Source organism: Macaca thibetana, chromosome 14 (genome assembly GCF_024542745.1).
Source record: "Macaca thibetana thibetana isolate TM-01 chromosome 14, ASM2454274v1, whole genome shotgun sequence".
Lineage (NCBI taxonomy): Eukaryota > Metazoa > Chordata > Mammalia > Primates > Cercopithecidae > Macaca > Macaca thibetana.
The window spans coordinates 64,336,923-64,352,228 of NC_065591.1; the positions used below are offsets into that span (position 1 = coordinate 64,336,923).

General features: G+C 51.9%; 1 protein-coding gene and 1 long non-coding RNA gene across 3 annotated transcripts in view; one reads left to right on the forward strand and one right to left on the reverse strand.

Moving 5' to 3' along the window:
• The window catches only part of STARD10 (StAR related lipid transfer domain containing 10), a 40,769-nt gene extending 30,022 nt beyond the window's left edge, over nucleotides 1–10,747 (reverse strand). The window contains exons 1-2 of one of the 2 annotated variants that reach the window (XM_050756262.1): nucleotides 9,998–10,747; nucleotides 9,341–9,461 (exon numbers count right to left, since the gene is read on the reverse strand). In XM_050756262.1, the coding sequence (XP_050612219.1) occupies nucleotides 9,341–9,461; nucleotides 9,998–10,063 (187 nt within the window). In that variant the 5' untranslated portion in view covers nucleotides 10,064–10,747. Of the gene's footprint in view, nucleotides 1–6,822; nucleotides 6,878–9,340 lie in introns of both variants that reach the window. The other variant, XM_050756264.1, reaches the window with a different exon arrangement.
• The window catches only part of LOC126935316 (uncharacterized), a 342,634-nt gene that overhangs the window by 290,670 nt on the left and 36,658 nt on the right, over nucleotides 1–15,306 (forward strand). The gene's annotated exons all lie outside the window — the stretch shown is intronic.

Sequence of the window (15,306 nt, forward strand, 5' to 3'; positions counted from 1 at the left end):
CCAGGGCAAAAAAGACAAGGCCAGATGACAGGAGGTAGCAGTGAGGGCAGACTGATAGAAGGACTTCCCCACCCTAGAGAGCTGCCAGAGAGAGAAAAACTCAGGGAGGTGCAGATGGCAAGAACTAAACCATCGCCGGGCACAGTGGCTCATGCTTGTAATCCCAGCACTTTGGGAGGCCGAGGCAGGTGGATCACCTGAGGTCGGGAGTTCAAGACCAGCCTGACCAACATGGAGAAACCCCGTCTCTACTAAAAATACAAAATTAGCCGGGGTGGTGGCACATGCCTGTAATCCCAGCTACTCGGGAGGCTGAGGCAGGAGAATCGCTTGAACCCGGGAGGCGGAGGTTGCGGTGAGCCGAGATCGCGCCACTGCACTCCAGTCTGGGCAAAAAGAGCGAAACTCTGTCTCAAAAAAAAAAAAAAAAAAAAAAAAAAAAAGAACCAAACCATCACTCAGATCAAAACACAGAAGAACCAAGAATCTTTTGGACCTTGGGTCGGTAAAGGTGGGTGACGTGGCACCTGAGGGCTCAGGCAGCCAGGCCCTGGGCTCATCCCTGGGTCCTAGGTTTAGGCTAGGCTACCTCGCCAGCAGGTGGGTAGAAGGGTATCATCTCATTCTACTCATCGTTAATTTGCCCTTGCAAATGCTACCCCTCCCAGGAATTTCAGTATCTCTGGATCTGGGTCTCATGAAAACCTCTCAAACATGACAAAGCCGATTCATATCCTTCTCAGAACACCTCTAAGCAGCCAAGAAGGACCCCATCTGCTCCAGAGCAGAAGAATGAGCCCAGGAGGGCTGGAGGGGCTCGGGGAGAGGAGTCTGGGGAGGACCCACAACCTAGCAGCACAAAGGGCCTGTGGAGCTGAGTTCAAATCCTGGACCTCTGATTTCCTAGCTACGTCACCAGAAGCCAGTGACAGGCCTTCTCTGAGCCCCAGTTTCCTCATCTGGAATAATGATACCTATCCTCTGAGAATTGTGGCAGGGAAAAGAGTTGTATATGTGCCAGTTTCACCCCCAGATAAATAACTAAAAATAAAACTGGTGGGGGTGAGTGGGGCAGGGAGGAATACACTGTCCAAAAATGCACGGTTCCAACCATCTTGACATGATGGTTTGGCAAGTTTTGAGTCTCATGGAAGATCAAACAATGGAAACAGTTTTGGCAAAGCATGCCGCTGCTCTGCCCACTGCAGTCCCCTGCCCCAGATCTGGTCCCCTGCCCAGGAAGTAAATTGAGGTGCCTCTCTGAGCCCCCAGGCTAGAGTCCAGGTCTGGCTGTTCTCTGGGTCCCAGTTCCAGAATGGGGCATCACGGAGCAGGAGCCAGAGTGGGTATAGAAGGTGAGACTGTGTACGAGCAGGCGCTTGACAAACTGAGAAACAGCGTGGGAATGTGAGGCATCATTACACAGGGCACTGGGCAGGCCTGGATCTCATATGTGCCCCTCACAGACGGAGTAGCTGAGGTTGTGGGGAGCACGGGGTGCCCCTGCATCACACAGCAAGTCAGAAGCCCTAAGGGGACTCCAGTAACTCAGGACTGACCTAGACTCCTGGAACTGAGGAAGGGGGCACTTGGAAAGAGTCACACCAGACTTTTTGCTCACTACCCCCTGATGGCTGTTGGAGGAGGGGTCAGGGCACCTGCCTGTAGCCAGCCACCCCATGACCTGGTCCCTAACACTCTCCTGAACTCCACACAGCAGAACTAAAGACCCCTCAGACTAAGGGCATCTGGCCCCACTCCCTCCCTGTACAGATAGAGAAACAAAGATCCTACTAGCAGGGACGAAGTAGAAATAAGAACCTAGGGGCCAGGTGCGGTGGCTCACGCCTGTGATCCCAGCACTTTGGGAGGCCGACACGGGCGGATCACCTGAGGTCAGGAGTTCAAGACCAGCCTGGCCAACATGGTGAAACCTCATCTCTACTAAAAATACAAAAATTAGCCAGGTGTGGTGGCATGCGCCTGGGAGGCTACTCAGGAGACTGAGGCAGGAGAATAGCTTGAACCTAGGAGGCGGAGGTTGCAGTGAGCAGAGATTGGGCCACTGCACTCCAGCCTGGGTGACAGAGCGATGCTCTGTCTCAAAAAAAACAGGAATGAAAACCTAGGTCTCTCAGCTCCTAACCTGAGGCTCCTGCTCCTCCCACCCCCTATTACATACCACACCTTCCACTTGCCTGCCAGTGACCCTGACACAGTCACTGCCTTCTCTCAGCCTCAAGAGTCAGCCTCCCTTGGTGCCCCGCAACCTGCCCAGTGTCCTGGACAATGAGGGGCCTGAAAGTCTAGCCTTGCTCCAGGATGCCCACCCCTACTCACCATCTAGTTAGACAGGTGATGGCTGCCTTGATCTCCCCTCTGGGAGATGATAGGGCCCCACCCCTACCTCTTCTCCCCCACCCCCTCCTCGGGGTAACCCTGCCTGCCAGTTTTGGTGGAGCAAATTCCCAGGTTGTCCAGGGCAACAAGGCAGTGTCCTGGCACTGTTCTAGAAGATTGGGCAGTGACCTGTGTGATGTCACCAGGAAGCAGTGGCATGGAGGAGGGGTTCCAGAGACCCTCAGAAGGGTGCAGCAGGCTGGACGCGGTGGCTCACACCTGTAATCCCAGCACTTAGGGAGGCCAAAGCAGGCAGACTGCACAAGTCCAAGAGCTCAGGACCTGACTGGGCAACATGGTGAAACCCCATCTCTACTAAAAATTAAAAAATTAGCTGGGCGTGGTGGTGCACACCTGAGGTACCAGCTACTCAGAAGGCTAAATCAAGAGGATGGCTTGAGCCTGGAAGGTCAAGGCTGCAGTGAGCTGAGATGGTGCCACAGCATCATCTCCAGTTAAAAAAAAAAAGGTTCAGCACCAAGAACTCTGAGGCCCCTAGGGCTGGGTTGGCCTTGAGAGGGACGTGTCCTTCACAGTGGCAATAGGTGTTCCATCCCAGTCCCACCTGGAGCCGGATCTAAGTGTTTGCCCAGGGTGGGTCTCACACCTTGCTGGGCCTCACTGAGCAAACAGCTCACACCTGCCCTTAGGGAGCTGCTGGAGCCTCAGGGAGCCACACTGTAGTGCGCAGCCTCAAAGTCAGTGCAGGTTAGGGTCACCCCCACCTGCAGTTCTCCTGATGTCCTGTCACAGTCCCACACAGAAACACTTCACCTTGCTATTACACAGGGCCAGACCTGCACAGCTACACACACTTTGTTATGCCAGGCCACACACGGCACCAAAGTGGGGTTGCCAAATAAAATACAGGACAACAGCTGAGCGCAGTGGCTCACACCTGTAATCACACCTATAATTCCAGTGCTTTGAGATGCTAAGGTGGGAAGACTGCTTGAGGTCAGTAGTTCGAGACCAGCCTGGGGAACATAGTGAGATGCTGTCTCTACAAAAAATGTAAAACTTAGCTGGGCATGGTGGCACACGCTGGTAGTCCCAGCTACTAAGTAGGAGCCTGAGGTGGGAGGATCACTAGAGCCCAGGAGTTCCAGGCTGTAGCGAGCTATGATCGTACTACTGCACTCTAGCCTGGGTGACAGAGTGAGACCCTGTGTCAAAAAAAAAAAAAAAAAAAAAAAAAAAGGAAATGGGACAGCTGAGACACAGAGAGGCTAAGTAACTTGTTCTAGACCACACACCACTAAGTAAGCAGTTTCAACCCAGATGGCCTGGCTGCCTAGCCCAAGCCATTATACAAGACCACCGAGCAGGGAACTTTGTGGCATCTGTCCTGCTTCCTCTTCCATCCTTCTCCCCACCCCATCCTCTGATCCCTGCACCTCTGAACCCTGGGAGCTGCCCTCTGGGCCTTGCAGGGGCTGCTGCCTCCCCCAGGTTCCCCCCTAGCTGCCATCCCTCCCGCCATCACCATATAGTTGACAGAGTCCCCAGCAGGCGGGGAGGCCTCTTGACTGGAGAACAGGCCTAGAGAGGGCCAGAGGCTTGTCTGAGGTGGGCAGGGCCTGGAGCAGAACCAGGTGGATTCCCCTTCCGGAGGGTTCCCAGGCACAGATGGCCACACCCCGCTCTGCCTGCTGGGACCTCCCACTGTTGATGTCTATTGGGCACTGCCACCTGTAGGAACTCAGTTCGATTTCGGGGTCGATGCATCCTTCCAAAAGCCCTGGAGTTTCCTGTCAGAGGCGCCTGATCCATCTGCCTGTCCCCAGGCCCTCCCTTCAGCTCTATGCTCAGGCTGGGTAGGGGTGGGGGCATCAGTGTCTTGTGTCTTCAGGAAGGATAAGGTTGTCTAGGCCTTCCTCCACCAAGGTGGGCAAGAACTCCAGCCCTGGGACCACAGCTCCTTTTCTGGCAACCCACACAACTTCCTTCTTTTGGTTTATTCTTCTTTTTTATCTCAAAGTTGGGGCCTCAGTGTCCTGACTCAGGACAGTTTCCACCTCCTGGAACTGGTGGGGCTTCTGGGGAGGGCTCAGGGTCACCCTTTGGGTGATAGGAGAGGTTGGCGGGGCGGGGGCAGCCCCAAAACCTAGCCTAGACTGTTACTGTTCCTGAGGGAAGGGGCTCCTCTGGGAGGCTTTGTGGCCAGAGTGCTGTGGGCCTGCTTGGGGAGCCTGGACCTACCCAGGGACATAGCATGGCCCCAGGTATAGCCCAACTTCCATACCCAGGGGCCATACGCTGGGACATCTGGGGTAAGTTCTTCTCCCACTGGGCCTTATTTTCCTCATCTGTCCAATGGGGCTAACAGTCCCTGCCTGACCTTCTGCCTGAAGGGGTTGTGAAGGTGAGACCAAGTGTGAAAGGCACCTACTGTGGCCCAGTGCCCCTCCCTAGAGAGGGTGTGCAGAGCCATGTGTGAGTGACAACCTACAGACCTCTGTGACCTCGGTGCTGGTGTGCACATTCCCCAGGAGCAGGAGTGACTGAGGCCTGTGTAGGAGCTGGGGTGTGACTGTGTGGCACTTCAAGGTTTCTCAATGTGGGTGAGGCAGTGCCTTGGGTGTAAGATTACCAGATTTAGCAAATATTTGGGATGTACTTATAGTAAAAATATATTTGTTCCTTCTCTAAAATTCAGCTTTTTTTTTTTTTTTGGATGGCATCTCACTTTGTTGCCCAGGCTAGAGTGCAGTGGCGTGATCTCGGCTCACTGCCACCTCCCAGGTTCAAATGATTCTCCTGCCTCAGCCTCCCAAGTAGCTGGGACTACAGGCACGTACCACCACGCCTGGCTAATTTTTGTATTTTTAGTAGAGATGGGGTTTCACTATGTTGGCCAGGCTGGTCTTGAACTCTTGACCTCGTGATCTTCCTGCCTCAGCCTCCTAAAGTACTGGGATTACAGGCGTGAGCCCCTGCTCCTGGCCCTTTTTTTTTTTTTTTTTTTTTTAAAGATAGGATCTTGCTCCGTTGCCCAGGCTGGAGTACAGTGGTGCAATCATAGCACATTGCAGCCTTGAAATCTGGGGCTCAAGTGGTCCTCTCTCCTCAACCTCCTAAGTAGCTGGGACCACAGGTGTGCACCACCACACCCAGCTAACTTTTTAATTTTTTGTAGAGATGGGGTCTCCCCAGGCTGGTCTCTAACTTCTGGCCTCAAGTAATCCTCCTGCCTTGGCCTCCCAAATTGCTGGGATTATAGGTGTGAGCCATTGTGTCTGGCCTCAGTTGTTCCATCTAAGTTGGGTGGACTACTAGAATTTCTGTCATGACAATGAGGATGAAGTGAGTAAATCCTGTGGAATGCTTAGCACAGTGTCTGGCACACAGTGAGTGCTCAATAAATGCCACAGCTGCCATCAGTTCTCAGTTCCTGAGCTTCCTTCCCCCAGGTCTGGCATCTGTCTCCGAGGCCTGGCCTCTGTCCTACATCTTTGTTCCTCAATCTGGAGGCAATGATTTCTTTTTCCTGAGTGGGGTTAACCTAGAGCCTGGAGGGTTGAGAGGGAAGAGAGGTAGCTGAAATGACATCTTGTCCCCCTCCCTAACCCTCAATCCAAGCAGAGCTGCAAAAGGCCTGGTGTCAATGGCATTTGCTCCTTGCACCCACACAGCCCCTCCTCAATATCTGACAGCTGCATGCTGGGACAGCAGCGAGGCACAGGGGGTCTGGCCATATCTAGCCAGAGGGCAGCATGGCCCTCCACGTTCCAGGAGCTGGCTCCCAGGACCGCATGAGGACTAGTGTGGGCAGAATTCTCTAGGGGCTCTGTCTGAGAATGGTGCTGAAGGCTCTGCCCTGGGTCAAGGTTCACCCTGGGTTCCAAACCCACTCCTGGAACAGGCCTGCAGCAGGCTCAGCTTCCATGGGCACTGCTGTCCGGGGACTCCTGCCAACCACTGCTTCCTGCTGTGAGTCCCTGGTGTCCTGGGTCAGCAGGTATCTCCACAGGCTTCCCGGGGGAAGACTGCCTCTTTCAGCACCTTCTAAATTTAGGGCTTGGGCTCCGTGACTCACTCCTGAGCCTGCTTTGCTCCCCTCCTCCGGGAATGTGCTCCCACGGGATCTGCATCCTCTGCTGCCTCAGACTGATGAAGGCCCCACAATCCTGCAGCAGCCACACACACACCAAGGAGAGCTCCCAGACCCACTGGCTCCAGGCCAGCCCTGGGCTTCTCCCAACCAGGCCCTGTACTCTCCTTCCCTTACCTCTCCATCTTCCCAACCCTCCCTGCAAATCACAGCCCACCCAGGTGGCCACACTGGGGGCTGGCTCCAAGCATGACTATGAGGGTAGTCGGGGGAGGAGAGGAATCAAGCCCTGCCCCCTCCAGCATGGCTGTGGCAGAGCCCTCACCTGAAATCAGGAGGCTTGAGTTCTGGACCAGACTCACGCTTACCTCACTGTGGGGCTCTCGGTGAGTTCTTGGCCTCTCTGGGCTTCTCTTTCCTCCTCTATAAATAAGGAGTTTGAACCAGACTTCCATTAGGGAGACTTGAAACAGAGCTGAGGTGAGCACAGGGCCAGGCCTCCAACTACTAACAAGGTGGGCTGGGGGGTGGTATCTGACGTCAGGCCCTGTCTCCCACCAGGCGCCCCTCTTCCCCCAGCTCCTGCTCCATGAGGGGAAAGCAGGACCAAGAACCTGCTGTTAGCGTTCATGGACTTCTGCCGTGCAAGCAGGAAGCTCATGCACAACCCCACACCTTGAAGAGGCCAGAAAGAGCCCAGGGTCTTATTCTGGTCTGACTCTCCAGAGCTGTAATGTGTAGCTTTGAGTAAAAACCAAATTCACTCTTGGCCTCAGGTTGTGGGGAAGAGAATCATGTGCATGTGCAGGTGTAAACGCTCGAGACGTTTCTCCCCTGCCAGGTTCCCAGAACTGGAGGAGGAGTTGGGATCCCCGCCTTGACTTCCAGAAATGCAGGCACCCAGGGCAGGGTGTGGAGGTATCTGGAGATGGTCAGACCTGGGGCTGCTGCTTCTCTGCCCCTGCATGACTCTAGGAGAACCCCATCTGTGGCCTGCCTCAACTTGTGTTCACAAGTAACAACAGTGGCTAACAGTTACTGAATGCTTACCATGGGCCTGGTGCTGGTCTATGCACTTAACAGGTCTTAACTCATTTAATTTATAGGTAAACCTTGAGACAGTCCCAAGGCTTAGCATCCCCACTTTACAGACAATTTGAGGCTCAGAGTGGGACAGGGACTCACCCCGGATCATAGTCTTAAGTCACTGGGAGGGCTGGTTAAAAGCCAGGTCTGAGGACAATCCTGGCTTCTATTTGCTACCCCAAGTTAGTCCTTCTCGGAGCATACATTAGACACTAAAATAAATGTTTGATGAAGATGTTTGACTACTGCCATGTGATGGAAAGATCCCTGTCCTAGTCCAGTTCTACCCCAACTCCTTGTGTGTCCTTAAGAGAGTCCTTTTCTGGCGGGGTGTGGTGGCTCATGCCTGTAATCGCAGCACTCTGGAAAGCCACGAACAGATCACCTGAGGTCAGGAGTTTGAGACCAGCCTGGTCAACATGGTGAAACTGTGTCCCTACTAAAAATACAAAAAATGAGCCAGGCGTGGTGGCGGGCACCTGTAATCCCAGCTACTCAGCAGGCTGAGGCAGGAGAATTGCTCGAACCCAGGAGGCGGAGGTTGCAGTGAGCCAAGATCGCACCCTTGCACTCCAGCCTGGGCAACAAGAGCGAAACTCCGTCTCAAAAACAACAACAACAACACAACAAAACAAAACAAAACACAAAAGAGTCCTTTTCCTTTTCAGCCTCAGTTTCTCGGGCTGAAAAACAGAAATGATAAGTGAAGGCCCAAATAATGAAATGCTTGGAGGTGAATCCAAGATCCACCTCCAGATAATTCCATCAAATTATCTTGGATATCTTTTTGTTTTTGTTTTTGTTTTGTTTTGTTTTGTTTTGAGACAGAGTTTTGCTCTTGTTGCCCAGGCTGGAGTGCAATGGAACTATCTGGGATTACGACAACCTCTGCCTCCCGGGTTCAAGCGATTCTTCTGCCTCGGCCTCCCAAGTAGTTAGGACTATAGGTATGCGCCACCACGCCTGGCTCATTTTTTTTTTTTTTTTTGAGACAGAATCTCCCTCTGCCACCCAGGCTGGAGTGCAGTGGCATGATCTCGGCTCACTGCAAGCTCCGCCTCCCAGGTTCACGCCATTCTCCTGCCTCAGCCTCCTGAGTAGCTGGGACTACAGGCGCCCGCCACCACGCTAATTTTTATTTTTATTTTTATTTTTATTTTTTTTGTATTTTTAGTAGAGACGGGGTTTCTCCATGTTGGTCAGGCTGATCTCGAACTCCCAACCTCAGGTCATCCGCCCGCATCAGCCTCCCAAAGTGCTGAGATTACAGGCGTGAGCCACCGTGCCTGGCCTACATGGGATATCTTGAAGGATCTTGGATTTATATTTCTACAAATACCTGCCTTTCATGACTTGCCTGGGGAGTCCCAATCTGTAACAAGACCTCAGAGTCTCCCAGCCCTTCCCCCAACCTAACCCCAAAACCTCTAAGAGCAATCTAGAGAGAATCAGCTGCATACTGTCCAGCTCCACCTCTCCAAGGGACACAGAAAAGTCCCCTTCCCTGGGGGTAGCTGCATGATCCTGCAGGTGCCACCGTGTGCCTAGGTGCCACCTCGCTTCACCTGGCTGGGGAGTGGCTACTACCGCCTCAGCTCAATGTGCATCACTTCCCTTTCTCATCACCCAGGCCAGCCCAGGTATCACCTCCAGCTCCAATGCCCCCAGATGGAGTCACCTGAGTACCCGATTCCTCCTAAGCTCAGAAACAGAGTCCACTGCCTTCCCACTCCTATCCATTCAGAGTCTGCCCCCTTAGTGCTGCCCCCTCATCTGTCACGCCTGGGCTCTTTCCCTTACCTGGGCTACTGTCCTGAGAAGCAGGGTCTGTACAGCTGCAGCAACACTCTCCTCTTCCTCCAGAATTTTCCAGATCCTCCTCAGCTTCCTGCCTCTTGTGGTCATCTCGACACAGCAGGGTCTTCCTCCATCAGGCCAAGGTGGGGGTAGAAGAAGAATTGGGAACAGGGACTCCCCTAGGTTCTCAGGGTACAGTCAGTCAATCTAAGCCTGTATCCAACAAAGACACTGACCCCTGGGGTACAAGGAAGGGCTCCAGGCCCAAGGGCAGGAGGATTAGGCTTTAGCTCTTGCTCACAGCCTGCCGAGACCTGGGGCAAGCCCCTGTACCTCTTGGGGCCCTCAGGTTTGCAATCTGCAGAATGAGGAAATGGGTTCCTCAATCTACAATCACCTGACTATAATAATATTTTGCCTTTATATACAGCGTGGGTAAATTCCCGAAAGTAACTAAGCTGTTTTCACCCCTGGATCTCATTTGATCCTCCCAACAGCCTGTTCCCATTTACAAATGAGAAAGCTCAGGTCCCTAAGGGAACAAAATTACCCAGTCACACAGCAAGCTGGAAGCAGAGCCTGGGTGCAGTCCTTGAATCCTGATCCTTCCCTGGCCCTTTACCCTCTATGATGCTGGGACTCTGCCTGACTTCCTCTAACCTGTTGTCCCATTTGTAAAAGGGCTGTTGTGAGGACTGAATTAGGAGAGACGATGAAGAGGATCATTCCTTGTGAATCATAAAAGAAAGGGCCACAGAACGACGACTGGACCGTTAGGTTACTATTTATTACGGTTATCTTCACTAAGGCGCCCCCACGTGTCGATCCCGAGACTCTCGGCTTGCGCAGGCGCTCTTTGGTGTTTACAGACGCTGCGAAGCCCCGCGTTTGCGCGTGCGCCTCTCGCCCGGGACCGCCTAGAGGTCCCGGACTAGGGGCGGACTAGGGGAACCTTTGCCTCGCGCCCCCTAGTGGTTGTCGCCGCTGTCACCACGGCTCCCGGGGCCTCTGTCGGCTCCACTTTGGTTGAGACGTCTCCACAGCCCAACAGCGGCGGCGGTCTGAGGACAGGCAGGAGAAAATACGGACGCTCGGCATCGTCCTTCTCACCGGGGACTCCAGCATCTCAGTTACCGCGTCACCAAGCCCCAGGTGCAGGTTCTGGCATCCATCACAGCAAACTGGAGACCGCGGTGAATTCCACCGGAATGGCACGCGCATTGCCACATGGGAACTGTAGTTCATGGGGCTGGGCTGCTGGAAAAACTACATTTCTCAGGAGTTCAAGAGTCAGGCTGACAGAAAGGGGGCCCGCGGCATGTTGGGAGATGGAGTTTGGGGGTTCGCGCTGGCAAGGAAACAGTTAAGCAACGGAGCCAAGTGTTCTGAGCCTGGGCCTGTGGGTTTGAGTTGGGCAGGAGTTACACAGTAGCTCTTATAAGAGCGGAATAGCATTGTTGTGGCTTTTAGAAAGAATACTACTTATTAGTTGTGTGATCTGAGCGATCAAGACAAATGCCCCTTTATCTTATTTATTTATTTTTTGAGACAATGTCTCTCTCTGTCTCTCAGGCTGGAGTACAGTGGCTCCAGAACTGCTGGCCTCCCGCCTCACCCTCCCGAAGTGCTGGGATTACAGGCATGAGCCATCAGGTCTGGCCGGATGCCCTTTTATCAACTCCGATGGACCTTAAGGTTAAGGTTAAGGAAACAAACGTTGCCTACCTCAGGGCTCAGATGGCATGGCAACTTCTTAAATTTCTACTGCGGCCGGGCGCGGTGGCTCACGCCTGTAATCTCTGCACTTTGGGAGGCCGAGATGGGCGGATCACGAGGTCAGGAGATCGAGACCATCCTGGCTAACACGGTGAAACCCCGTCTCTACTAAAATACAAAAAAAAAAAAAAAAATTAGCCGGGCGCGGTGGCGGGCGCCTGTAGTCCCAGCTACTCGGGAGGCTGAGGCAGGAGAATGGCGCGAACCCGGGAGGCGGAGCTTGCAGTGAGCCGAGATGGTGCCACTGCACTCCAGCCTGGGCGACAGAGTGAAGACTCCGCCTCAAAAAAAAAAAAAAAAAAAAAAAAAAATTTCTACTGCTACCAGAAAAACCACACTCTTACTAAACCCCTAGCAATAGGAGCTATCAGGCAAATTGTCGGACTCTTTTTTTTTACTGGGATTTACAACTCAAACCACTACAACGCTGATCGACAAAGGACAGATCTTACAAACATTCTTTCCTGATAAGCAACTGCAGACCTCAAGCCAGTTTCAGCAAGCTCACAGAGACTGCACGCAAACTGTGTTTGTGTCCTATAGTTCACCTTTTGATGCAAAGAACCAAATTCCACCTAATTTTCACGCAAAAACCCCATCACAAAGTGAACATGGAATGTATGTTACATGTGTTTACCCACTGCTCATGCACTCATATCCCCTCATAAATATGTATAGCTTTCCCCCCAAACCTGCTGAATATGTATGATTATTGTGAAATACAGACCCTATGAGTCATAAAAACCAGCCTGCCCTTTCCCTATACGAAGAGAGAGCACCTTTGGTACATGCAGGAAAGTGTCTCTTCTCAGTTTGCAAACTGATGTCGCTAATGAAACTGCCTTCTACTGTTTAGGCATCCTGGTGTTCTAGAGGGCAGCAGTCTGCACCTCTCACAGGGCTTCCTCTTCCATCACTCCTCAGAGACTGTATTCACAGGGGTCACCTGTGTGTGAGATACTGTTTGTCTTTTTTTGGGAGAGGGCAGGGGCTGTTCATTTGTTTTTGTTTTTTTGAGACAGGGTCTCGTTCTGTCACCCAGGCTGGAGGCAAGACCATTGTTCCCTGCAGCCTGGACCTCCTGGGCTCAATCTATTCTCCCACCTCAACCTCCTGAGTAGCTGTGATTATAGGCACACACCACTACACCTGGCTCATTTTTTTTTTAAATTCTAACTTTAATAATGTTTTGCCTTTTTTTGTTTGTTTGTTTTTTTAGATGGAGTCTCATTCTGTCACCCTGGCTGGAGTGCAGTGGCACGATCTTGGCTCACTGCAACCTCTGCCTCCTGGGTTCAAGCGATTCTTCTACTTCAGCCTCCCAAGTAGTTGAGATTACAGGTGCACACCACCACGCCCAGCTACTTTTTTTTTTTTTTTTTTTGAGAGGGAGTCTTGCTCTGTTGCTCAGGCTGAGTGCAGTGTCGTGATCTCAGCTCACTGCAACCTCTGCCTCCCGGGTTCAAGAGATTCTCCCACCTCAGCTTCCTGAGTAGCTGGAATTACAGGCACTCGCCACCACGCCCAGCTTTTTTTTTTTTGTACTTTTTTAGAGCTGGGGTTTCATGCTGTTGGTCAGGCTGGTCTCGAACTCCTGACCTCATGATCCACCCACCTCGGCCTCCCCAAGTGCTGGGATTACAGGTGTGAGCCACCATGCCTGGCCTAATTTTTGTATTTTTAGTAGAGATGGGGTTTCACCATGGTGGCCAGGCTGGTCTCAAACTCCTGACCTCAGGTGATCCACCTGCCTTGGCCTCCCAAAGTGCTGGGATTACAGGTGTGAGCCACCATGCCCAGCCTAATTTTTTGTAATTTTTGTAGAGACAGGGTTATGCCATGTTGCCCAGGCTGGTCTCAAACTCTTGAGTTCAAGGGATCCTCCTGCCTTGGCTCCCAAAGTGCTGGGATTACAGGCGTGAGCCACCCCACCTGGCCTCAAACTCCTCTTTGGAAAAAAAGTATGGGCCACAGATTCTACCATGGCTGTTGTCTCTTTCCCAGGTTCGTCCTCAAACCTGGCAAAATTAACCTCTAAACTGATAGGGACCTGCCTTGGGTACTTTTTGGTTTACAAAATTGTATTAATAAGCCGGGTGCAGTGGCTCACGCTTGTAATCCCAACACTTTCAGAGGCCAAGGCATGGGGATCTCTTGAGGCCAAGAGTTTGAGACCAGCCTGGCCAACATTGCGAAAACCTGTCTCTACCCAAAATACAAAAATTAGTCAGGCGTGGTGGTGTGCGCCTGTAATCCCAGCTACTTGGGAGGCTGAGGCAGGAGAATCGCTCGAGCCTGGGAGGTGGAGGTTGCAGTGTGTCGAGATTGTGCCACTGCCCTCTGGCCTGGGCAACAGAGCAAGATTCCGTCAAAAAAAAAAAAAAGAAAAAAAGAAAAAAATATATATATGAATAAGAATGAGGCCGGGTGCTGTGGCTCACGCCTGTAATCCCAGCGCTTTGGGAGGCTGAGATGGGCAGGTCACTTGAGGTCAGGAGTTCGAGACCAGCCTGGCCAACATAGCGAAACCCTGTCTCTACTAAAAATACAAAAATTAGCTGGGCGTGGTGGCTTATGCCTGTAGTCCCAGCTACTCAAGGCCGAGGCAGGAGAATCACTTGAACCCGGGAGGCAGAGGTTGCAGTAGCTGAGATTGTGCCATTGTACAGAGTGAAGTACACTGTATAGATGGTGACAGAGCGAAACTCCATCTCAAAAAAAAAAAAAAAAAAAAAAAAAGAAAGAAAGAAAAAGAAACTCTGGCCTGAAAGATCTAAGTCACTAAGCGGACAGGGTTTATAATGCAGGTACAGAGATCCAGGTAAGGAAGTTTTGAACACAGTATTCCACATCTGTCTTATTTTTTCCAAAGAAACAGGACTGTAGGTCCTGTGGCAGTCCAGAACTGATGCCAGTCCCTTTATACACAGCTCTGCTTTGCTTTGAGCCTATTAAAATATTGCTTCATTTAAATTTCACCTCATCTTTACCCGCTCCCAAGCCCTGTAAAACTGTCTTCCTTTGTGCTTAGTGGGACACTCCTCGGTTTCTCCAGTGTGCTGTCTTATTACAAGGGGACAAGAAACCTGACTTCATCATACCATGGGTTTGTCCCTTAGTGGTCTTGGCTGATCGGGCTAGGACAGCCTGAAATACTGGTGTCCTCCAGGTCTGCGACAGGCCCTCTCTTCACTCTGCACTCTTTTTTGGGATGACCTCATTCACTTCCAACCATATGCTTATAGCCCCCAAACCTCCAGCTCAGGCCTTCCTCCTGCCTCTAGGACATCTCCCTCTGGTCGACTCACAAGTTCCTTAAACTTGGTGTGTTCAAAACTGACTTTTTTTTTTTTTTTTACTGACTCTTTGGTTGGAGGGCAGCTACTCCTCACTGGACCAGGTTCCTCTTCACCCACTGCCCACAAACTGTGTCACATTGAATCGACTGTTTTTCACATAGATCAATATCCTAAAACCTTAGAAAGCTGGGAGGATTTTAGGGTGGGGTAAGGTAGAAACTGGGCCTGATTTGCTCCGCCCCTAATCCCTGTCTCTTGACAAGGGGTTGGGCCTCAAGGTGGAGGCTGCAGAGGAGGTCCCGCCTTTCTACCCCTTCTCCTGAGCTGAGCTCTCATGGTCTCCTACCTTGAAGACCTTCTAGTCAGTTTCCCCACCCCCTCCAGTCTCAATCCCTTCTTGTGTCTTGGGAATTTCACAGCCACCTCTCTTCCCAGATCCTGGTGGTTTTCTCCTGGGGTCAGCTGAGATCTCTGAAGAGGGGCAGGCTGTGGCCTGTCTGTGCTGGGAGGGGGAGTACTGTGACAGGAAGCTTCCCTGTGGCTGTGCCTGGTTTTCCTTCTAACACTTTTGAAACCAAACACATTTCAATAAAGGGCCTAACTTCTTTGTGAGGTGATCCTCTTGCCACTTCATCCCAATCTACCTCTGTCACGTCTCATACCAAAGAAATTTGTATTCCTTTTATTCACATAACTTTGACCCGGTTTCTTTTAAAATATTATGGGATCATCCTCCTCTCTCTTGCCCTTTTTTAATTTTGAAATGGAGTTTTGCTCTGTCACCCATGCAGATGCAGTGGCACGATCTGGGCTCATTGTAACCCCAGCCTCCCAGGTACAAGTGATTCTCCTGCCTCAGCCTCACGAGTAGCTGGGATTACAGGCATGCACCGC